The sequence below is a fragment of the Gopherus flavomarginatus genome, chromosome 6 (genome assembly GCF_025201925.1).
Source record: "Gopherus flavomarginatus isolate rGopFla2 chromosome 6, rGopFla2.mat.asm, whole genome shotgun sequence".
In the NCBI taxonomy this organism is placed as follows: domain Eukaryota; kingdom Metazoa; phylum Chordata; order Testudines; family Testudinidae; genus Gopherus; species Gopherus flavomarginatus.
In genome coordinates this window covers 95,315,085-95,339,950 of record NC_066622.1, presented here as the reverse complement: position 1 = coordinate 95,339,950, position 24,866 = coordinate 95,315,085, and the positions used below count along the sequence as shown (strand labels likewise).

Genomic DNA, 24,866 nt, shown 5'->3' with positions numbered 1-24,866 from the left:
TAATTCCTACGGCTGGAGCGCAGCTGTGACTGCACAGCTTCCTCCCCCCAAACACTGATGAGGTCCAGCAACTCACCATTGCTCCATGCTGGGGCTCGTTTGGTGCGTGGAGGCATGGTCACCTGGAAAGGTTCACTGATTGCACTCCACACCTGGCTGAGCAAAGAGGAAGATGATTTTTAAAATTCCCGGGGCATTTAAAGGGCGGGTCACCTGAGGCCAGGGCAGTAGAGTTCGAACTGATGAGCAGAGTGGCTGAGCAGGCATTGTGGGATACCTCTGGAGGCCAATAACAGCGCTTTTGGTGGCCACACTGGCGGAGCAGCGCTGCATCACCAGCTCTGCAATCGTTATTCCCCAGGCAGAGGTGGAGTACATGCAGCGCTGTAGCCAGGGAGATGCAGCGCTGTATGTGCCTTGCAAGTGTGGATGGTGAGTAAGTTGCAGCGCTTTAAAGCCACCACCAGTGCTGCAACTCTCCAATGTAGCCAAGCCCCTTAGCTCATAGAGCCGAGAAGCACATTTACCCCTTCATGCTTTGGCCACCAGTGCTTCCATGCTGAGGACATTTGTTAAAAATATGTGTTAATTAAATTTGTGACTTAACTCCTTGGGGGAGAATTGTATGTCTCCTACTTTGTTTTACCTGCCTTATGAAATATATTTCATGTTATAGGAGTCTTGGACCCAGCACATGTTGTTCATTTTAAGAACATTTTCACTGCAGATTTGACAAAACACAAAGACCAGTGTGAGATTTCTAAAAATAGGTACAGCACTCAACCCAAGGTTTCAGACTCTGAAGTGCCTTCCAAAATTTGAGAGATGAAGTGTGGCGTATACTTTCAGAAATCTTAAAAGAGCAACATTTTGATGCAGAAACTACAGAACCTGAACCACCAAAAAAGAAAATCAACCTTCTGCTGGTGGCATCTGACTCAGATAATGAAAATGAACATGCATCTGTCCTTACTGTTTTGGATCATTATCGAACAAAATCCATCATCAGCATGGATGCATGTCCTCTGGAATGATAGTTGAAGCATGAAGGGACATATGAATCCTTGTGCATCTGGCACGTAAATATCTTGCGATGCTGGCTACAACAGTGCCACACAAACATCTGTTTTCACTTTCAGGTGACATTGAAACAAGAAGTGGGCTGCATTTTCTCCTGCAAATGGAAACAAACTACTTGTCTGAGCAATTGGCTGAACAAGAAGTAAGACTAAGTGGACTTGTAGGCACTAAAGTTTTACATTGTGTGTTTTATTTTTGAATGCAGTTATTTTTTGTACATAATTCTACATTTGTAAGTTCATCTTTCATGATAGATTGCACTATAGTACTTGTATGAGGTGACTTGACAAATACTATTTTATCTTTTCTATATTTTTATTACAAATATTTTCACTGTAAAGTGAGCACTGTCCACTTTGTATTCAGTATTGTGATTGAAATCAATATACTTGATAATGTACAAAAACATCCAAAAATATTTAATAAATTTCAATTGGTATTCTATTTAACAGTGCGATTAAAACTGCGATTAATCACAATTTTTTTTGAGTTAATCGCATGAGTTAACTGCGATTAATCCACAGCCTTTGTTTTTTACTGTCTTCAAGATTAAAACAAAATTCAGAGTATATTATCTCAATACAGTTGACTTAATATCAACGTTAGTGCCATTTATTAATCTTGAGAGCTGCTGGTATCAAATGTCGATTATATTGTTATTTTACAGTTTTCAAATAATTTTGTCATGGCTTAGTAATATTCTAACAAAGATGCAAAATGATGAAATTGTAAGTGGGTAGTTTTATGTTTGAGGTGCTAATTGCAGCAGTTAGTACTGGTCCCAGGTTTGAGCTAATTGAAGTGATGCAAATATACAGAGATGTCCTTGCAGAATTGGGTATTACACAAGCTGATTAAAACACCTCTGTTAACTTTAGCTCCACTGAACAGAAAAGGAGCATATGACAAATTATAGAGGATAATAATTAGTAGGCAAAGGAAGCAACATAGTTTGAATGTAAGAATCTCTTGCTTCCTGAGGTGACATGACTTCCAGGAAAACTGATTCTGTAAAGTATGTAGGTTGCACTTTTTCAGGATGTACAGTCTCAGTAAGAGTGTCATAAACTTAGTTTCATTTCAGATCGTTAAATTTTAGAGTAGCTGTTTAGGGGAAAATACAGCGGAACTAGTTTAATGCAGAATCTCTATCCTCTGGATTTCATGGCTCAGTTTGTGGGAGCTCTACTGCAGATGCTAAAGCAGTTGGCAAACTTCAGTTATATGAAGATAGGGCAGTGCCAAAAAGCAATCCTTTAAATAAGTTAAAGACAGGCATTCAAGAAGAGGAAAGTTTGTGGTAGAGAATTAAATCTTGGTAGGGATGGCGTATTTTCAGAGTTTGATTGCATTTATAAGGGGCACTGGCAAGTACTTCTTCTCAAATGTCTTATTACATTGGATAATCTGATAGAATGTCTTCCTGATTCTGTTCTATTCTCAAGTCATTACTGCAGTTCTTCTTAAAAACTTCTTAGATTTTACTTTCAAATGAGGCTATACAGAACTGATAAAAATCTTGCATAATTCTATTTGACATTACTGTAAATGAGTAGAAATGCAGTTCTGTACAAAGTTCATGATCATGTACAAGATCTGAGTGCAAAATATATTGGATTAGCTTGTGAGACTGCTTTTACTTGGTGGGGTTTGAATTATTTGAAATCTGGCCTGGTCTACACTATTCGTTTAAACCGATTTTAGCAGTGTTAAACCGATTTAACGGTGCACCCGTCCACACTACGAGGCCCTTTATGTCGATATAAAGGGCTCTTTTAATCGGTTTCTGTACTCCTCCCCAACGAGAAGAGTAGCGCTAAAATCGGTATTACCATATTGGATTAGGGTTAGTGTGGCTGCAAATCGACGGTATTGGCCTCCGGGCGGTATCTCACAGTGCACCACTGTGACCGCTCTGGACAGCAATCTGAACTCGGATGCAGTGGCCAGGTAAACGGGAAAAGCCCCGCGAACTTTTGAATTACATTTCCTGTTTGCCCAGCGTAGAGCTCTGATCAGCACGGGTGGCGATGCAGTCCCAAATCCAATAAGAGCTCCAGCATGGACCGTACAAGAGATACTGGATCTGATCGCTGTATGGGAAAACAAATCTGTTCTATCAGAACTCCGTTACAGAAGACGAAATGCCAAAGTGTTTTAAAAAAATCTCCAGGCTACACAGTGCTGCATGACAAGCGTAACAGAAAGCCAAAGAATCAAATGGACGCTCATGGAGGGAGGCAGGGGATACTGAGGACTCCAGCTATCCCACAGTCCCCAGCAGTCTCCGAAAAGTATTTGCATTCTTGGCTGAGCTCCCAATGCCTGTAGGTTCAAACACATTGTCCGGCGTGGTTCAGGGTATAGCTCGTCAATTTACTCTCTCTCCCTACTACATGAAAGAAAAGGGAAAGAAATCGTTTCTTGACTTTTTTCACTGTCACCCTATGTCTACTGAATGCTGGTGGTAGACGCGATGCTGCAGCACTGAAGAGCAGTATCCGCTCTTCTCCCCTCCCCGGTGGCAGACAGTACAATATGACTGCTGTCCGTCGTCACCATCAGCCCGTGAGTGCTCCTGGCTGGCCTCAGGTGAGGCTGGCCGGGGGCACCTGGGTAAAAATAGGAATGATTCCTGGTCATTCCCAGTAGATGGTACAGAACGGCTGGTAACCAACCTCATCATAGCAACTGTGGGCTGAGCTCCATCAGCCCCCTCCCTTTCATGTGTAAAGAAAAGATTCTGTACTGCCTGGACTATCATAGCAGCGGGATGCTGGGCTCCTCTGCCCCGCACCGCTTAATGTCCTGCCTGGACTGTCATAGCAGTGGGAGGCTGCCTCCCCCTCATTTAATCTCACTAACAAGTCACTGTTTCTTATTCCTGCATTCTTTATAACTTCATGACACAAATGGGGGGGAAACTGCCACGGTAGCCCAGGAAGGTTGGGGGAGGAGGGAAGCAACGGGTGGGGTTGTTGCAGGGGCACCCCCCGTGAATGGCATGCAGCTCATCATTTCTGCGGGATCTGACACGGAGCAGCTGTGCTCTCTGATACACTGGTTCTCTAGTACACTTGCCCCATATTCTAGGCAGGACTGACTATTTTTAGAAACCATAAAGGAGGGATTGATTTGGGGAGTCATTCCCATTTTTGCCTTTGTGCTCCCGGCCGACCTCAGCCAGGGGCACCCATGATAGCAGCAGACAGTACAGAACGACAGATAACGGTCATCTTATTGCCAATTTACAATGGCAGCAGACGGTATAGAATGACTGATAACCGTCTCTGCTATCATGCAAAAGCAAATGAATGCTGCTGTGTAGCTCTGCAGTAACGCCTCTGTCAGCGGCATCCAGTACACATACGGTGACAGTAAAAAGAAAAAAAAAAAAAAAAAAGCTGAACGGGCTCCATGGTTGCCATGGTATGGCGTCTGCCAGGGCAATCCAGGGAAAAAGGGCGCGAAATGATTGTCTGCCGTTATTTTCCCGGAGGAAGGAATGAGTGATGACATTTACCCAGAACCACCCGTGACAATGATTTTTGCCCCATCAGGCACTGGGCTCTCAACCCAGAATTCCAAGGGGCGGAGGAGACTGCGGGAACTATGGGATAGCTACGGAATAGCTACCCACAGTGCAACACTCCGGAAATCGACGCTAGTCTTGGACCATGGACGCACACCGTCGAATTAATGTGCTTAGTGTGGCCGCGTGCACTCGACTTTATACAATCTGTTTTACAAAACTGGTTTATATAAAATCGGACTAATCTCGTAGTGTAGACGTGCCCTCAGGGTGTTGTCTGTAAAATGGAAATTTGTGCAGTTTTTTTGGGAACACGTTTTCTCACAAATATTAAAAAATACTGTTTCTGTAACAGTCAGTAAAAATCATACACCTGTACCCCAATATAATGCTGTCCTCTGGAGCCAAAAAATCTTACCGCATTATAGGTGAAACCGCGTTATATCAAACTTGTTTTGATCTGCAGGAGCACGCAGCCCCACCCCCCTGGAGCGCTGCTTTACCGTGTTATATCCGAATTCGTGTTATATTGGGGTAGAGGTGTACTTGTTTTACTAGTGTAAATTGCTTTTTATTTAATTTATTTTCAATGATTTCTCCAGGCTAACTTCTTGAAAAATTGGATGGTTTACTTTGATTTTGGAATATGAACTTTATTTCTAATATATCTTTGTCTTGCAAATGGTTATTTCAATTTGTAATTACTTTATAGGTATTCTGTTCCAGTAGTTCCAGGAGACATCATTCACTTAGAAGGAGACTGTAATTCTGGTACCTGGATAATAAATAGAGACTCTGGATATCTAATTCTGTACCCAGACTTGCTGCTTTCTGGCACTACCGTATCAAATAGTATTCGATGTTTGAGAAAAGCAGTACTGAGTGAAAAGTTCAAGGTAAGTGGTGAAACCATGAAATATAAAACATTTTAAAACTAGTGACAAATCACATCAAAAAAAGTCCATGCTTTGGAGCAGGGACATGAACATTGGCAGATAGTGGCATTTGTCTGGGATGTGCCTTTTGCCATCCATGTGAAAATCTGCTGAAATTTGGCCAAGTTATAAGCCTATGAAAAATCTTAGTTTGCACATTATTAGAGACTTTGTTGAGCTTTTCAGCCAAGTTCACTGGAAAATTCCTTGTGTGCTGAGCAGGACTTTACCTGTAATTGCAGCTTTGGGCTTCTGCAAGCCAGGATTGGGTCCAGGCGCAGAACTGAAAGCAGGGAGAATCTTCCTGTTCTCTCCTTGTTGCCTCCCAGGTGGCATGGGTGAGGAAGCAGCCTGATTTGAATGCAGAGGGGTAGGGAGAGTTCATGGACCCATTCCAGTGGACTGAGGAGAGGCTGGTCCCTACTGCTGGTAGCAGCATTCAAGGGTTGAGGGTGCTGAAATGAACCTGCTATTGCCTGCGTGGGGGAGGGGTGAAGGGCTGGGGGTGGTGCTGTTCTGCTGTTTGGATAGGGGTGACTGGTCCATGCATTCTGGGATGCAGTGGCAACTCTCTCCTGGGGACCATGGTGTGGAGTGGGGCTGACTGTTGGGAAGAGAGGGGAAGACCCTAAAATGCCTTACTTGCAGGAAGTATTGAACCAGCAGGAAGGGGTAAGTTTGTGTCTTTGTGTGTGTGTGCGGGGGGTGTGTCTGCAGGGGCTCTCGCAATGGCTGAAGCTCCTCGGAGAAGCTCCTGCTTTCATGGGTTTCTAAATCTGTGGTTTTTAATTAAAACTCTTGAAAGCTAATAGGTACTCAAATCACTGCTATGTATGCCTATGTCCCCCATATGTATATGTATTCCTGATAAGTCATGTGAAAAAACACCTTATACTATTTATATATAAATATATTGTAAGGAGACTTAAAAGTGCAAACTTGCCCATGGACAAAAATGTAATGCTCAGTGGAGTCTGTAACCCACTCAGGAAAAAAAGAAAATGTAGATGGGATGTTAGAAGGCAATCCTAATGAAAAAAGGGCTTATTCATGAGGATTAATGACCTGTTTTATGCACATTACAGTAAAATGTATTGCTGGTTGTGATTTTTCTTCCTTGTAGAGTTGTGAGTCCAGTTCACGGCAGATGCTGATTGGTACAATCCTTCATGAAACTTTCCAGCAAGGAGTACCAAGTAACTTTGCACATGAAAAACTACAAGACCTTGCCTTCAGAACTGTCCATGGACCGAAGTATCTAAAAGAAATGTAAGTGACATTGCAGATATCTGTGTCTAGATTTGAAGGATGGAAGAAGATAGTAGTTCTGTCTTCCAGTTTAAGTGTTATCTGTGGTGCAATAACTCTTTTAAAGTGCAGGATATTCAGAAGTAGGATTACTAATTGAAGGATATTCCACCAAAATAATCTTTGTTTGTAGAAGATATTCATGGTTTTTATAAAGACGCTTCCTTGTCTGAGAGTAAAATATTTTACTTAAATTGAATTCAGCAACTAAATAAGCCTTCAAAACCACTCGGGAGAGGTGAGTAAAATTATTCTTTTGGCAGGGTGGGCAAGTGGATTTTTTTGGCCTGGGCTATTAGATTTTAACGAGTTTTTCAAACCTTAGCAAATTGTGACAAACATAATTTTAAAAAATACTGTGCTGATCCCTAGAAAATTCTCAACTGACAAAGCAGTGAGGCCTCTCATTTTTTACATTACTAATCCATTTTATGCTACTCATCTTAAATTCTAGCTAAACACACTAACAGTTAGAGAAATCTCTCTTCAATTCCCAAACTCCAATTTTGTATTTGTGGCCAAAAGTGAAAGTATTAGATACGTTTTGATCTGAAGGCCATCAGATTTGTGATGCTAATCTCAAGACTATGATTAACTTTTGCTACAAAGTCCATCAATTATGAATAAGGCTTCATCTTTGTCACAGAAGTCATGGATTCCGTGACTTCTGCAGCAGCCTCGTGTGGCTGGCCCAGGAGGCGCCTGAGCAGCTTGGGCAGTCCCCAGGTCAGTCGCACTGGCTGCTGCTGGGGCAGTCTCTGCCCCCTCCCTCCCCCGTCCCCCAGCAGCAGGAGTTCGGGTGTGTGGGGGCTTGGGGTTGGGGCTGCTGCTTATCTGGGGGCCGGAGGGGCTCCCCCTCTTCCCTCAGCTCCCCTAGCTCCAGATGCTACCTCTGCCTGCAGCCAAGTACTGCGCCCACAGCTCCCACTGGCCACAGTTCCCAGCCAATGGGAGCTGTAGAACTGGGGCTTGGGGCGGAGCGGAGGTAGCTCTAGGGACCTGGGGCCACTGCTTCCCTGGAGCTGAGTAAGGAGCCTTCCCCAGTCCCACCAGCCCCCCCAGCACCCATTCCCTAGGGCCACGACTCCGCACTCCCCTCCCCAGCACCGATGGTGCTTCCCCAGGCTGTGGCCCCCTTCTCAAGCACCTGCAGCATGCCCCCCCACAGGCCACAACTTCCTCCCGAGCACCTGCGCCCCGCTCCCCAGTATGTGCAGCGCCTACTAAACTCTCTCCCTCCCCCCCCACCAAGTTTTAATCAAGGGTATTTTTAGTAAGAGTTATGGACAGGTTATGAGCCTGTGAATTTTTATTTACTGCCCCTGACATGTCCATGACTTTTACTAAAAATACCTGTGACTAAAGCGTAGTCTTAATTATGAACTTAAGTTTGTGCAGAAAGTACTTTCTAAATCACAGGCTGCAGGAAAAAATTCAGTGCTCGCTTGTCCATGGACAGTGAGAAGTTAAAATACTGAACTGATAAGAAATATATTTGTCCCAATTCTCAGATTGGGGTCTTATTCTCCCATGTGAGTTACCCATAGCAGCAATATTTATTTTATCTAAAGGTATTTCTTGCTCTTCTACTTGCTCTGTTGGTAGCTATTGTGGCAGGTTTCTTGTTTAATTTTTGGAGTATTTTCCTTCAGTTGTGTTAGTGTCTAACTTTCATTGCTTTAAAATAAACTAAAATGCCTCTCCTGTCATCACTCTGAGCTTGAATTAAAATTGAGACATGTAATTCAATTTAAGTAATTCTAATGCATAAGTAAATTTAAGGATAATGGATGTCAGATTTGAAATCTAGACCTGATCATACAGAATACCACTAATCTAATCCTTAGTTGGTGCTGCCTAACATTATAGTAGAGTATCCTGTGCCTCTGTTCACATAAATGTTCATAGTCCCCTTTGAAGCTTTTCCTTTTGTTTTTTAATTGAGGCTAATGTTTAGTAAACTACTTCAGAGTGCACAAATATTTGTGTGTAAATCTTTCCGCAGAGATTAAGTCATTTTTCTTTATAGCGGTTTATAACTAATTGTCTCAGATGCTCCATTACTGCACACTCTTAACTTCACATATGAGCAATCCTGTACAGTGCAGAAAGTTAAACACTTGTGTAAGTCTTTGCACGATGGAGGCCTAAATAAACTAGATTCTATGTTCAGTTTTGAATCTATTCTCCTTCACCCTATATCATTGCTTATTTTCTACGTGGTACTTAATGTATATGGGTTCACTTCTACAGGTACTACTTAAATCTGAAACAAGAAGAAATCATGCAAGAAATAGAAGAATATCTTCCATCAATATCTAAATGGGCAGAAGACTTCATGCACAAACCTAGTCAAGCTAACCACAACAAAATGCAGCTAAAACTGTAAGAAAACATTACTTGCACATAAAAACCTGTTTTATTGTTACCTAGCAAATATATCACTAGTGAAATTACTTAACTTCGTCTCGTTAATTTGTTTGGTTCATCTTAATTTTAAAGCAAAAACCTTTATTCTTGTCTGCGTTTATTGATGTGGAGCTGACTCATGGCCTCGCTGTCTAGAAAGTTGGTCTTGTTATGCAACGAATGACTTGGTCCACAGTGAGCTACTTGTTTAGCTGCAGTTGCATTGATTGGGAAACAATATTACAGCTATTACAGGTTTCCATGGTGATGGAGAATGGCTCTTGTAGAAATAACATCTTTTGTTCTTAAAGATTCTAGTCACAGTACTCAGTGTTGGCCAATTCACAGAGTAGAAATTTTAGAATTGGAAGAACTAGGTTATTTGGTCAACTGACTAAGCTATAAAAATATGTAGTTAAGACTGAAAATCATACTTGATCATTGCAAAGTTTTCTTCTTGCATATGCTTCCCTGCCATTTGGCTGCCTGCTCCCAGGGATGTAATGGTCAGTCACCTGGTGATCTATTTCCTTTTTATTCCTCAACAGTGCCAATTTAACTATAAAAGTGCTTTTTAAATAGTGTTAACTTCAAGGTAACTTATAAAAAGGGTAAATATTTTGAAGATCAAATAAATCATGTTCTTCAGAAGGAATTCATGACACTTTAAATATTTTTGCACATCTGAAACATTTGAATTACATTTTTAAAAACATAACTTCTTCAGACTGAGAAATTACCACATCAGTGTACAATTTAAGGTAGCCTTTTGAATTGAGGCCTGATCCACATATAGAAGCTTTGCTTGAGTGGACCTCAAGGATTGAGTGGACCTCAAGGATAGGGCTCAGATTTTTCCGGATGTGATAGCAGATGGATTTCTTCACCAAGTAGTTGAAGAACCAACAAGAGGGGATGCCATTTTAGATTTGGTTTTGGTGAGTAGTGAGGACCTCATAGAAGAAATGGTTGTAGGGGACAACCTTGGTTCGAGTGATCATGAGCTAATTCAGTTCAAACTAGATGGAAGGATAAACAAAAATAGATCTGGGACTACGGTTTTTGACTTCTCAAGGGCTAACTTTAAAGAATTAAGGAAATTAGTTAGGGAAGTGGACTGGACTGAAGAACTTGTGGATCTAAATGCGGAAGAGGCCTGGAATTACTTTAAGTCGCAGCTGCAGAAACTATCGGAAGCCTGCATCCCAAGAAAGGGGAAAAAAACCGTAGGCAGGAGTTGTAGACCAAGCTGGATGAGCAAGCATCTCAGAGAGGTGATTAAGAAAAAGCAGAAAGCCTACAAGGAGTGGAAGAAGGGTGGGATTAGCAAGGAAAGCTACCTTGGTGAGGTCAGAACATGTAGGGATAAAGTGAGAGAGGCTAAAAGCCAAGTAGAGTTGGACCTTGCAAAGGGAATTAAAACCAATAGTAAAAGGTTCTATAGCCATACAAATAAGAAAACAAAGAAAGAAGTGGGACCGCTAAACACTGAGGATGGAAAGGAGGTTAAGGATAACCTAGGCATGGCCCAATATCTAAATAAGTACTTTGCCTCTGTCTTTAATAAGGCTAATGAGGAGCTCAGGGATAATGGAAGGATGACAAACAGGAATGAGGATATGGAGGTGGATATTACCACATCTGAGGTAGAAGCCAAACTTGAACAGCTTAATGGGACAAAATTGGAGGGCCCAGACAATCTTCATCCGAGAATATTAAAGGAACTGGCGCATGAAATTGCAAGCCCATTAGCAAGAATTTTTAATGAATCGATAAACTCAGGGGTTGTACCGTACGACTGGAGAATTGCTAACATAGTTCCTATCTTTAAGAAAGGGGAAAAAAAGTGATCCGAGTAACTATAGGCCTGTTAGTTTGTCATGTGTAGTATGTAAGGTCTTGGAAAAAATTTTGAAGGAGAAAGTAGTTAAGGACATTGAGGTCAGTGGTAATTGGGACAAATTACAACATGGTTTTACTAAAGGTAGATTGTGCCAAACCGACCTGATCTCCTTCTTTGAGAAGGTGACAGATTATTTAGACAAAGGAAATGCAGTAGACCTAATTTACCTCTATTTCAGTAAGGCATTTGACACGGTTCCACATGGGGACTTATTAGTTAAATTGGAAAAGATGGGGATCAATATGAAAATTGAAAGGTGGATAAGGAACTGGTTAAAGGGGAGACTACAATGGGTCATACTGTAGGGTGAACTGTCAGGCTGGAAGGAGGTTACTAGTGGAGTTCCTCAAGGATCGGTTTTGGGACCAATCTTATTTAACCTTTTTATTACTGACCTTGGCACAAAAAGCGGGAATGTGCTAATAAAGTTTGCAGATGACACAAAGCTGGGGGTATTGCTAACGCAGAGAAGGACCGGGATATCATACAGGAAGATCTGGATGACCTTGTAAACTGGAGTAATAGTAATAGGATGAAATTTAATAGCGAAAAGTGCAAGGTCATGCACTTAGGGATTAATAATAAGAATTTTAGATATACATTGGGGACGCATCAGTTGGAAGCAACAGAGGAGGAGAAGGACCTTGGAGTATTGGTTGATCACAAGATGACTATGAGCCGCCAATGTGATATGGCCATTAAAAAAGCTAATGTGGTTTTAGGATGCATCAGGCGAGGTATTTCCAGCAAAGATAAGGAGGTGTTAGTACCGTTATATAAGGCACTGATGAGACCTCACCTGGAATACTGTGTGCAGTTCTGGTCTCTCATGTTTAAGAAGGATGAATTCAAACTGGAACAGGTTCAGAGACGGGCTACTAGGATGATCCGAGGAATGGAAAACCTGACATATGAAAGGAGACTCAAAGAGCTTGGCTTGTTTAGTCTAGCCAAAAGAAGGCTGAGGGGGGATATGCTTGCTCTTTATAAATATATCAGAGGGATTAATATTAGGGAGGGAGAGGAATTATTTAAGCTTAGTACCAATGTAGACACAAGAACAAATGGGTATAAACTGGACACTAGGAAGTTTAGAATTGAAATTAGACGAAGGTTTCTAACCATTAGAGGAGTGAAGTTCTGGAACAGCCTTCCAAGGGGAGTAGTGGGGGCAAAAGACATATCTGGCTTTAAGACTAAGCTTGATAAGTTTATGGAAGGGATGGTATGATGGGATAGCTTAATTTTGGCAATTGATCTTTGATTATTGCCAGATAAGTATGCCCAGTGGTTGGTGATGGATGTTGGATGGGATGGGATCTGAGTTACTGCAGAGAATTCTTTCCTGAGTGCTGGCTGGTGAGTCTTGGCCACATGCTCAGGGTTTAGCTGATCGCCATATTTGGGGTCGGGAAGGAATTTTCCTCCAGGGCAGATGGGCAGAGGCCCTGGAGGTTTTTCGCCTTCCTCTGCAGCATGGGGCATGGGTCACTTGCTGGTGGATTCTCTGCAGCTTGAGGTCTTCAAAGCACAATTTGAAGACTTCAGTAACTCGGACATAGGTTAGGGGTTTGTTATAGAAGTGGACGGGGAAGGGTTCTGTGGCCTGCTTTGTGCCAGGGGTCAGACTAGATGATCACATTGGTCCCTTCTGACCCTAAAGTCTATGAGTCTATTAACACTCTAACCATCTTAAATTAATGGCTAATACTACACATGTAAATATTTTTGCCATTGCCATGCGTGCACACTAATAGAAGTTCCCTGTGAAGATTTAAATTTTTGGAACTCTCATGGGTGTCTGTTTAGAGAAATACAGCAGCTTATATCTGTTTCTAAAGTAGTCTTGTAACTCTTCAGATGATGACGACAGTTACTTGTTTTTTAAACTTGTTTTGTTTTCCTCCTAGACCAAGTGAAGGAAAAATAGAAGATTTATCTTGTAATATTGAAGTTACAGAGTTCCTGGATATTGAAGAGAATATCTGGTCTCCCAGGTTTGGGTTAAAGGGCAAGATTGATGTTACAGTTGGTGTGAAAATACACCGCAAGTCTGGGACGCAATATAAGATAATGCCATTGGAGCTTAAAACTGGCAAGGAATCTAACTCCATAGAACACAGAAGTCAGGTAGAAATGTTAAATATTCAGCATACACAATTGTAATATACTTGTTTGCACTTCGTCTAATAACAGATGGCTGAACCAGTTTATATGTAATATAATTAGGTATTATGGATGGTTTATGATCATCTCAAACCTATATTTATGAATGTAAAGACTTCCACATTTCTCAAGTTATCAGACTTCAAGCAGAGGTCCAGATTTCCATAAGGGAGTGAGGAGGTAATCTCAATGAGGAGCCTTTTGCTGAGTCTTCTTTATTGGCCTCACGGGAGGAAACCAGGATCATTGTGTGGAGACCCTGTATCTTTAACCCCCAGAGCCTTTGTGGGAGGCTTGCAGAAGAGAAAATATAGCTTGAAATTTTGTTCTTTCAGGAGATTCCTGCAGGGCTGGATGGGTAACTATTCATTCCTCCATAGCTGATACAGTAAATCCCCACTTAATGTCCCTTTGCTTAACATTGTTTTTGATCTTACGTCCCTGCTCAGTTACAGAACATGCTCCATTTACAGTTGTGCAATGGTTCGCTATAACATTATTTGGCTGCCTGCTTTGTCCACAGCTGGCAGCTCCCCTACGCCTCCCCCCCCACAGCGTCTCCTGCCCACCAGCAGACGCCGCGGATCAGCGCCTTTCCCGCCTCCTCTCCCCACCTCCTGCCTGTTGCAATCAGCTGGCTTGTGGCATTCAAGAGGGAAGCAGGGAGGAGCGAGGACTTGGCACACAGGCTCCCACCTCCCTCTCCTGCCTGCTGATTGCTGCGGGCAGGAGGCAAGGGAGAGGGGGGGAGCCTGCGCACTGAGTCCTTGCTCCTCCCCCCTCCCTCCTGAATGCCGCAAGCCTGCTGATTGCCGTGGGCAGAAGGGATGGGGGAGGACCGAGGATACTGCATGTGGAGTAAAAGGGGAAGGTGGGGGTATAAGAGGCAGGTTAAGGATGGGGGCTTGAGGGAAGGGGTGGCGTAGGCGGGCTGAGAGTTGAGCCCCAGGCCCTTGGTGCTTGCAGAGTAGGGGAAACTGCCGCTGCTACTGTGCAACATGCTTCTCCTAGCCTACAGCACCTTCCTCCTCCTTGCCTGCCTCATTGTCTCCAGTGCCAGTGGGCTGTGCCTGTGTGGGGTAAGACGGGGGGAGCTCCCAACTATAGTACTGTACTGTATGGCAAAACATTTTTTGCCTGGAACCTAGCCCCCCCATTTGCATTCATTCTTATGGGGAAATTGGATTCGCTTAACATCGTTTCACTTAAAGTTGCATTTTTTCAGGAACATAACTACAATGTTAAGTGAGGAGTTACTGTACCTCAGAGAGGCCTCTTCAGGATCCAGAGAAGGGGAGGTATAATGTTACAGAGGTGGCAGAGTATGGGTATTTACTTCCGGCATCACCAACTAAATAAACAGTTCTCAAATTTCAACTTTTTTAGAGATTTTTATTATGGAAGATATATTTAATGAAAAACATCAATTAGATGATAAGTATTTATTCTTTGTAATCTTATTGGCAATGATAAGGCTGCTTAACTGTACAACCTTAATGTATTCACATGACATGCATATTATGTAAATATCAAAATACACTTTAATATATTTTTTAAATGTCTTCAGGTTGTTCTGTACACCTTGTTGAACCAAGAACGAAGAGTGGATCCTGAAGCTGGATTTCTTCTTTACCTTAAAACTGGCAATATGTATCCTGTGTCTGGCAATCGTATGGATAGGAGAGGTGGTTTTTCCCCAAAACAGTGCTTAACTATTTTAATTTCTAAGAGGTTTTTTCAACATTAACGGTTACTACATTGTTCACTCTTGAAAATATTTATACGGGTTGATGTACCACTTCCAGGAACTAGTAAACAGTGTTGACATAAGTTATTTGTTTTGACAAGAATGCTTAATTTTCCTGGAATAACTTTGGATATTAAAAAAATATACATTACACCAAAAATATCTTTATGATGAATACTGTCTTTGCTATGTACGTGCCCATTGTTTGGGGCTTCAAACCAATTCATAAATACTCACTCACTTTTTTCTTGTTTCTAATCCTGAAAGACTAGATCACTATTTTTTAATTTTTTTTTTTATTTTACAGAATTACTAAAGCTAAGAAACCAACTGGCGTTTTACTTATTCCACAGTATGTGTAAATCTACCCTGGGAAATAAGCAAACACAACTTGCCTCTTTGCCTCCTGTAACTGATGACAGTCAGGCTTGTAAATATTGCTCACAAATGCACAACTGCTTTCTTTATAGCAGGTAAAAGAAGCTTTTGGACTTTGGATAGTAAACACTTCAGTATTAATTAGTTTAAAAAAAAAAGTTTTGGATTGTCCTTGGTGATTTCACAGCATTGATTAACACTTGCCCTTGGTATAATGACTTTCTCCAAAGATAAGTATTGCTCCATTGATTCCTCCCCAACCTTGACAATTTAAGAACCTGTTCCTACAGAGGCGTTCCCAACTGTTTATCTTTATACTCTGTGAGTAATCCCACTGAAGTCATATACAGAAGCCTTTGCAGGGTTGGGGCCTAAATTTGTGATTTATCTTAAGGCTTGTCTACACAGTGAATTGACTGTCATAGCTATAAGAAGAATAATTACACCAGAATGGCATCCACATGGGGAGTTATGCTGGCATAACTATGCTGATATAATTATTCTGCTAGAGCTATACTAAAAGAAATTCCCACACAGACAAACTCTTAATGACTGTTTTAATGCATCACAACTTCTGAAATTTTTCTGCACTTAGTTTCAAAAATTGAATTTTTAATAACAAACTTTTATTTTGTTTTTTGCCTGTCCAACGGTTGTGAACTTTATATTTTATCATGATAAAAGAATACAATTAAAGGCAGTCTCAAATATATTAAATAGGTTTCAATAAATTAACTTTTATTAATTATAATACAGTGATTCATTTGTATGTTAAATTTCAGATTTACATCATTTATAAGCATTGGGTATGAGAGAGTACCCCTAAATATAGTGGCCAAAATTGTATACCTAAAATGATATAGTCAGGAGATCTGGCCCCACATGCCTCTACACAATACGTTTTTAAATTTAAATCACCTATATTCCTGTGATATTTTCCTGTTTAAATTCAGTCTCATAGTGTCATCTTATAAAGACCATCTTAAAGCTGCCTGACATTTTTAGTTAGGTTATAATTGTTTCTTTTCAGAAGTGTTGTTTTCACACGATGCTATACCAAAAAATCTACAGGTATTGCATTTGAAACAGTTGGGGGGCAAGCCCATTATGTATGTTATGTAAGTATGTACATTAAATCAGATAAGGGGATTCCATGTTCATAAGACGAAATGATGCTATATTAATAAATGTAGCCTTCAGATTCTTTACACACGTGGTTTGTTTTCAAGTATCAGAGGGGTAGCCGTGTTAGTCTGGATCTGTAAAAGCAGCAAAGAATCCTGTGGCACCTTATAGACTAACAGACGTTTTGGAGCATGAGCTTTCGTGGGTGAATACCCACTTCTTCAGATGCATGTGGTGGAAATATCCAGGGGCAGGTATATATATGCTAGCAAGCAAGCTAGAGATAACGAGGTCAGTTCAATCAGGGAGGATGAGGCCCTGTTCTAGTAGTTGAGGTGTGAAAACCAAGAGAGGAGAAACTGGTTCTGTAGTTGGCAAGCCATTCACAGTCTTTGTTCAATCCTGAGCTGATGGTGTCAAATTTGCAGATGAACTGAAGCTTAGCAGTTTCTCTTTGAAGTCTGGTCCTGAAGTTTTTTTGCTGCAGGATGGCCACCTTAAGGTCTGCTATAGTGTGGCCAGGGAGGTTGAAGTGCTGTCCTACAGGTTTTTGTATATTGCCATTCCTAATGTCTGATTTGTGTCCATTTATCCTTTTCCGTAGAGACTGTCCAGTTTGGCCGATGTACATAGCAGAGGGGCATTGCTGGCACATGATGGCATATATTACATTGGTAGATGTGCAGGTGAATGAACCGGTGATGGTGTGGCTGATCTGGTTAGGTCCTGTGATGGTGTCGCTGGTGTAGATATGTGGGCAGAGTTGGCATCGAGGTTTGTTGCATGGATTGGTTCCTGAGCTAGAGTTATTATGATGCGGTGTGCAGTTACTGGTGAGAATATGTTTCAGGTTGGCACGTTGTCTGTGAGCAAGGACTGGCCTGCCACCCAAGGCCTGTGAAAGTGTGGGATCATTGTCCAGGATGGATTGTAGATCCTTGATGATGTGTTGGAGGGGTTTTAGCTTGGGGCTGTATGTGATGGCCAGTGGAGTCCTGTTGGTTTCTTTCTTGGGTTTGTCTTGCAGTAGGAGGCTTCTGGGTACACGTCTGGCTCTGTTGATCTGTTTCCTTATTTCCTCGTGCGGGTATTGTAGTTTTGAGAATGCTTGGTGGAGATTTTGTAGGTGTTGGTCTCTGTCTGAGGGGTTAGAGCCGATGCGGTTGTACCTCAGTGCTTGGCTGTAGACAATGGATCGTGTGATGTGTCCGGGATGGAAGCTGGAGGCATGAAGGGTAGGCATAGCGGTCGGTAGGTGAATAGGTTTGTTTTGTGAATAGAAATAGCATTTTTTATGTAGAAGACAGAAAATATTGTGCTTGAATTATTGAAAATAAAAAAAAGTGAACTTTTCATTTGTGGACTCTCCAAATTATTACCGGGGACATCTAGTCACTAATATGAAAGTACTACTGTAAATAAGGGATGTAGGAACAGGTTCTGTATTTGGAATTTCATGCCCACATGTGAAGACTTGGAATAGGATGCCCTTCCCCTAAGTTTGATTTGTTCAAATAGATATTTTCATTTAGCTTTTGTATTTTACCTTATGGTATAAATGCCATTGAATTTATTAAGCATATGTAGTCTTAAAAGGGGGAAAAAAAAAAGGAAGAGTCATCTTAACTTGATGCTTCTGTCAATTTTTAGAGCTGTAGAGCAACAGATGGATTATGTCCTTATTCCTCCTGCTTTGGTACCCATTATTGAAAAAGAGACCCAGCATCTGAAACTTTCTCACTTACAGTATTTCAGTCTGTGGTATCTGATGTTAAGCTTGGAGTCACAGTGCGGAGAGGGCAAAAAGGGACGTAAAAATATATGGCTGATGCCTGCTTCAGAAAGGTAAGTTGGGAGTGAGGGCATTGTCTATGGACAGCTCTTACCTGCTTGGTTTCTTGCAACTCGTGTCTCCTGCCAGAGACAAGATCATTCTTTCAATCCTTGGGTAAATACTCTGATATACAGATACCTGTGATAGCAGGAAGTGCTAGTTCATCTGTGGAGTGGGGGGTCTATCAAAAGCATTGGGCTAGTAGATCTGGTGGTATAGTATCGGCAACCGGTTGTTAGGTGCTTCTTGGGGGGGAGGAGGGGAACCACAAAAGACCCAGGAAGAAGATGATAAATTGTGCTTTGCAATCTTATTTTATAAGAATGAAGGTAATACTTTTATTAGCCTCACCTCCCTGATGTGTGCAGCTGGATATTGTCTGCCACCCCAGCTCCTTGTGTTGTCTCCCTGAATCAAGGCTCTTGACAGGCTGTATTCTGCTCTGTGTCGTATTGCTAGTGCAGGCTGCTCCATAGGTGACTGAAAGTGGACTGAGGGTTCATGGTAATGCATCATTTCCTGTTATAATCTCACCAGTAGCCATGCATAACTTTATTGGAGAAATGCAGTAAGAGACTGTTTCAGTGAAGCATGGGCAGTAATATTTACATTTTACTACTGAAGCTCTAAAAATCAAACTTACATTATAGTGCAATACAACCTTTGTTTCAGAATTTAATGCTTTGACTTATCTTGAGTAATCTCCACTGTGTTGAGAGTCTGTAGACCACTTATCTGGGAGTTTCACAAAACAAGCCGTGTACTTTTTGTTTTGAAGCCTACATATACTTTCTTCCAGCTTTATCGCTTTCCCTGTTGGGAAGCAACATCTGAGAGGGTAGGATAGAAATGTAGTGGGTTTTTTTTTTTTGTTTTTTTTAAGGGTGGAAGAGACCATTATGATCTAGACTGACCTGCATAACACACACCATAGAATTTCACCAATTAATTCCTGCTTTAATCCCATAATTTATGGTTGAGCTAGAATATATATTTTAGAAAAATATCCAGTCTTGAATTGATCAAGGCTTTGGAACATAGCTAGTACATTTATCTTTGGCAGAAAAAGACAGCCAATATGGTCAAACAAAACTGTTGTAGGACATGAAATGAATTACTATTAAATCTTAAACTGATAAAAAGCTACTTCTAGAAAATTACTCAAGGCAGCTTACACTTTTATTTTTAATGTGTTTGTAGAGAAAAGGCCGGAGACTGCATTGGAAATATGATCAGAGTTGAACATGTGGAGGAAGCTTCTGAAGGACAATATCTACATTATTTCCAGCGTAAAAATGGTACCATGCCTGGAACAAACCTGTTGGTAGGAGACAGAGTTGTTGTGAGTGGAGAGAAGACATTACTTGGCTTATCTGCTGGCTATGTTAAAGAGGTCAATGTGACAAAAATTTCCTGTTTATTGGACAGGTAACACAAACAGAAAAATATGGCTGTTTGAAAGGAGGTATGTGAGTTGTGATAGACCCAGGCCAGTTGGGAACAGCAGAGTAGTAGAAGGGAGATATACTGGCCACTGGATAAGCAGTTTTCTGTTCCCTGAGTGACCAGAGCAGGGGCTGCTCCAGGCTAATGAGAACACCTGACTCCAATTAACCTGCTAAGAGTCAGGTGAGGCTGTTAAGCACCTGACTCTAATTAAGGCTCCTTTGATGCTATAAAAGGGATCACTCCAGTCAGGCCAAAGGGAGCCAGGGGAGAGGAAGTGTGTGCGAGGAACTGGGAGAAAGAGGCGTGCAAGAAGCTGATAGTGAGTAGGCATAACGCTTGTACTTCTCAGTCCTCCAGCAGTATCAGACATTAGGAGGAAGGTCCAGTGGTAAGGACAGAGAAGGTGTTGGGAGGAGGCCATGGAGAAGTAGCCCAGGGAGTTGTAGCTGTTGCACAACTGTATCAGGAGGCACTCTAGACAGCTGCAGTCCACAGGGCCCTGGGCTGGAACCTGGAGTAGAGGGTGGGCCCGGGGTTCCCCTCAAACCTCCCAACTCCTGATCAAACACAGAAGGAATTGACCTGGACTGTGGCTTCTACCAGAGGGGAAAGTCTCTGGGCTATTTCCTGACCCACAGGGTGAATCTGTGAGGCAAGCAAATCTGCCAAGGTAGAGGAGGAACTTTGTCACAGAGTGCTTTTTTACCAATCTAAAATTAAGCACTTTTTTTTTTTTAATGCCCACCATCATAAAAAACAAAAACAAAAGCCCTGCAGTGAATTCAAATAGGAAAACTTGGGCTAGGCCTGAAACCTGTGTGTGTTTGTCCCCGGGGGGGAGTTGTCCACCAATTACCTAGGCTATTGGCTAGTAAGCAAAATATTATGGCATGTTTCCAAGCTCCATCTATTTGTGACAACAAAATGAGATGCTGTTCATAGACTCTGTGGAGCTTTATATTATATTATCCCTTTTCTTTTTTTAATGTAGTGGTGTTGGAAAGACTTTTATAGTGGGGGGTGCTGAAAGCCATTTAACGAAACTATAAACCCTATATATGATGGAAACCACTTCAAGCCAGAAGGTGCTGCCACACCTTCAGTACTCCTAGTTTCAGCATCCCTGCTTGAATGCTTTCATCACTAGTGAAATGGGTACCACTGCTGATTTAAATTATCAGGCTTCAGAGTTCTCACCTTGCTGACATGAATAAGGGTAGTTTATTCCTTCTCGGAGCTATTGTTTCAGGCTGCCTGCATACGTCAGGCAACATCACTGACGACAATGCCGTAGGAGGTGTATGAGCAATAAGCAGATGTGGAAGCAAAGGCAATTATATTCCTGCTTATTATTCCTATTATGTCTTTCAGGAACTTATCTAAACTCCCTAAGGACACTATATTTAGGCTAGATCATGAAGAAGGAATTTCTGGTATTGATGCCCCCCTAAGAAATCTTTCTAAACTGATGGAGAATTCTTCTGCCAGGTTTGTAGAATTGAATTGTTTTCAAATATCGTTTAGTAATTGTATAAATGTTCTCTCTGATAGTAATTTTGTCTAATTCCTTCTTTTTTCTCCCTAGTGAAAAGCTTCGTAACTTAATAATTGACTTCCACAAACCACAGTTCATCCAGCGCTTGAGCTCTGTTCTTCCTCCTGAAGCAAAGGAAACTGTTGCAAACATTTTAAAGGGTACACATTATATTTAACTCATAGTAGCAGCTTAAATGTTTCTTTATTTTTTGTAGGACTTCCCATGTGCATTGACTGATACAATTAATCTGTTTAGAAATACATACATCAATTGCAAAGCACCTGGCACCTTACATCAATAAAGTGTGAGCCTTTCTCCTTTAAGATTCAGATCTGAGCAACTCCAACTTGCCCTTATTTCTACTATTTAATTAGTCTTAAACCAGTGAAAAGGTGTGCATGTCTTGTGCATTTAAGCTCTTTAATTTCTTCCTCTTGCAGACTACTGGAGGGAGCAGGTTCAAGAGAGATTTACCTTTCACTAAAAACACCCTTTTTTCTAGCCCAGAGAGTGTAACTGTGAGAACAAACAGCAAAAGTGACCCTGTATATTTGAACTTCTATGAGGGGTAGGGCGTGCAGAGAGAGAAAGAATCTGTCAGATAACTTGACCCCAAATCACCTGAGGCTTTCTAGATCATAACCAACACTGGAAGCAAATATGTAGCCACTATGAAACAGTGAGGTAGTGTTATGTACTTGTAGCAGTTTCTCTTCTCTCCTCCTTCCCCCCCCCCCCATCGCCCCCTTTATCTGTAGTGTCCAGGTGTTTTTCAGGGGTAGCCCTAGATACAGTAACTTGTAGTAAACTAGTCTAGAAGATAAAAAATTGATTATTGTGTTAAGGTCTGCATCAGAGAGGAATGGGCTCAGCCTCCTGGCTGGCAGCAAAAGGGGTAGAGGGAACAGAAGGAAGAAGAGCTGTGTGTACTTGAGAATTCAGAAGTAGTAATGGGTAAAGAATGACTCTAAGACTGCAAATTACACTGTTAAAGGTTAAAGATAATGACTGCTAGTAGAAAGTGCACTTGCAACACCTACTGATTAGTTTAAACCTTTCTTCCTGCTTGTCTGTTTCAACTGAGGTTTTGTCTACACTACCTTGCTTTTAGCGACACGATTGTGCTTCTAAAAGGTGCGCAGTATAGCCATTAGTCAGAAGGAGAAACCCTCTTGCTGACCAAAAAAAAAGATGATAAAGGTGAATCTGCCACGTGTGGCAGCGGCTTTGTCAGCAGGAGAGCACTCCTGCTGACAAAGCGCTGTTCACACCAGCGCTTTTCTTTGGTAAAACTTTTGTCATTTGGGGGTTTGTTTTCTGTTGGTTTTTTTAAACACCCCTGAACAACAAACGTTTTGCTGATGAAATTCCAGTGTAGACAAAGCCTGAGTTTTATCTGGGCTTAACCTAGGCTGGGTAGCTTGCATCTGTTCTCTCCTGGGAAAGTGAACTCGTTCTGATGTTTCTCTTAAATAGTAAGATGCTCTTCCTGCATTTTTTTGTCTCCTCTTGAAGTATTGCATAAATGTTACTCTTGTTCAACAAAATGGAAACCCATATTTGAGATCCTGTGTAGAGGAAGAAAGGGAGGAACAAATCATAAGCTATTAAGATTAATTTACTACTTCTGGAGCCAGGACAGACAATGAATATCTGCTTTTCAGTATTTTTAAATAAACTCTTTAGATACCATTTGTAATGTTATCAAAAATTATGCACCAGTAAACAAGTCGTCTTTTTGTTATGATAAGGGGTTTTTAGTGGGGAGAACTAGCAGTTGAGGTTGCATATAGGACTAACTACAAATATTTAACTTTTTTCTTTTTCTAATTAAAGGTCTGAATAAGCCTCAGAAACAGGCAATGAAACAAGTGCTACTTTCAAAAGATTACACGCTCATCGTGGGTATGCCTGGAACAGGAAAAACTACTACAATATGTGCTCTAGTAAGACCATAATGTGACCTAATGTTAGAAGTAAATTGTTAATTTAAAAGCTTGGAGGGCAAGCATCAAATAAGCTGTATGTGAAGCATCCTCTTCACAATTGAGATTTATACAGGACTGCTGTCTGTGTCATTTACACTGAAACAAATATGGAGCCAGCTTTACTATAAAGAACATTAGCCCTAGTAGAATGACAAAATGTATCCTTTGGTGTCAAGTGGTGTGTGTTTTAATCCCATCCACCAGTCCCATCCTGGAGGTGGGTGATGACATATTGATCGATTTACAATGTTTTAATGCTGTTACAATCCTTTGGCACCAGACTACAATAAAATCTTCAAATTTTGAAGGAGATCTGAGGTTTGGAAACAAGCACTTCATTAGCAGTAGATATGGTCTGAGAACTTAAGGTTTGTCTGCACTGGGATGTTAAGTGCTGGTATAGCTGCACTAGTGCAAACTCCTGATGTTGGCCTGATTTACACTGGTGAAGCTTGCCCCATACAAATTGTGCTCCACTGGTTAGGGACAGAGGGTTTACATTGGTGGGTAAAATCCAAGTGTAGGCAAGAGCCTGCTTGGGACTCTTTTCCCCTCATGTGACTTTTTGGCTTCCTAGGTCCAACATCAATTTAGAAAAATGTAGACTAATTATCCTTTTAAGAAATGAATTACTGATTCCTATATTCAAACTAATATCGGGGTTTTTCTTTTTTTCTCTCCTTGCTACTCCTCTTATTTTAGGTAAGAATTCTTTATGCCTGTGGCTTCAGTGTTCTGCTGACAAGTTTTACACACACTGCTGTTGACAATATCCTGCTGAAGTTAGCCAGGTTCAAAGTAGGATTTTTGCGCTTGGGGCGAGCTCAGAAGGTTCATCCAGACATACGGAAGTTTACAGAGGAAGAAATTTGCAGATCTAAGTCAATTAAATCTATAACTCATTTGGAGGAACTCTATAACAATCAAGTAAGAAAAATAATATTCAGTAGTCCTGCAGCATATTTAGGACAGTATAAATTAGTGTATCTATTACAAATGCTGTACAGAGACAAAACTTATCGCAGAAGGGTCTGGGTGCCTCAGTGATCAGAAAAAAAATCTTCAATTTCTGTCATCAATTCAAGTTTGGCCATTGTCTATTGTGAATCAGGTTACCATCTGAGTCGAGTGTGTGGGTTGTGGTTTGTGGGTGGGTTGTGTGGGGTATGGTGTGGTTTTTTGACATTTCTTTTGCTTGTGTGAAATGAAAATGAACTGGTTAGTTCATTTCTTCTATTTGTATAATAGTAGTGTCTGAAGATCTTTGACTGAGGCCTCATTGTGCTAAACTAATAAAATAAATACACACATACACACTCACTCACTCACCACTAAGACCATCCATTGCCCCCAGAGAACTTACAGGAAGGGTCTATATCACAAAAAACTCTGTTAGTTGTCTTGTTGGTAGGCTTCGCAGCGAAGCAGAGGACTGAATTGGTGTAGGAAGTGACTTGAGTTTTTACCTTTGATCA

General features: G+C 41.3%; 1 protein-coding gene across 1 annotated transcript in view; it reads left to right on the top strand.

Moving 5' to 3' along the window:
• DNA2 (DNA replication helicase/nuclease 2) overlaps window positions 1–24,866 on the top strand; it is a 44,769-nt gene that overhangs the window by 5,821 nt on the left and 14,082 nt on the right. Inside the window, exons 3-14 of the mRNA XM_050959786.1 lie at window positions 5,325–5,508; window positions 6,671–6,816; window positions 9,109–9,240; window positions 13,078–13,297; window positions 14,901–15,018; window positions 15,388–15,553; window positions 18,234–18,428; window positions 19,618–19,845; window positions 21,238–21,354; window positions 21,452–21,561; window positions 23,240–23,349; window positions 24,094–24,318. Coding sequence (XP_050815743.1) covers window positions 5,325–5,508; window positions 6,671–6,816; window positions 9,109–9,240; window positions 13,078–13,297; window positions 14,901–15,018; window positions 15,388–15,553; window positions 18,234–18,428; window positions 19,618–19,845; window positions 21,238–21,354; window positions 21,452–21,561; window positions 23,240–23,349; window positions 24,094–24,318 — 1,951 coding nt within the window. The remainder of the gene's footprint in view (window positions 1–5,324; window positions 5,509–6,670; window positions 6,817–9,108; window positions 9,241–13,077; window positions 13,298–14,900; window positions 15,019–15,387; window positions 15,554–18,233; window positions 18,429–19,617; window positions 19,846–21,237; window positions 21,355–21,451; window positions 21,562–23,239; window positions 23,350–24,093; window positions 24,319–24,866) is intronic.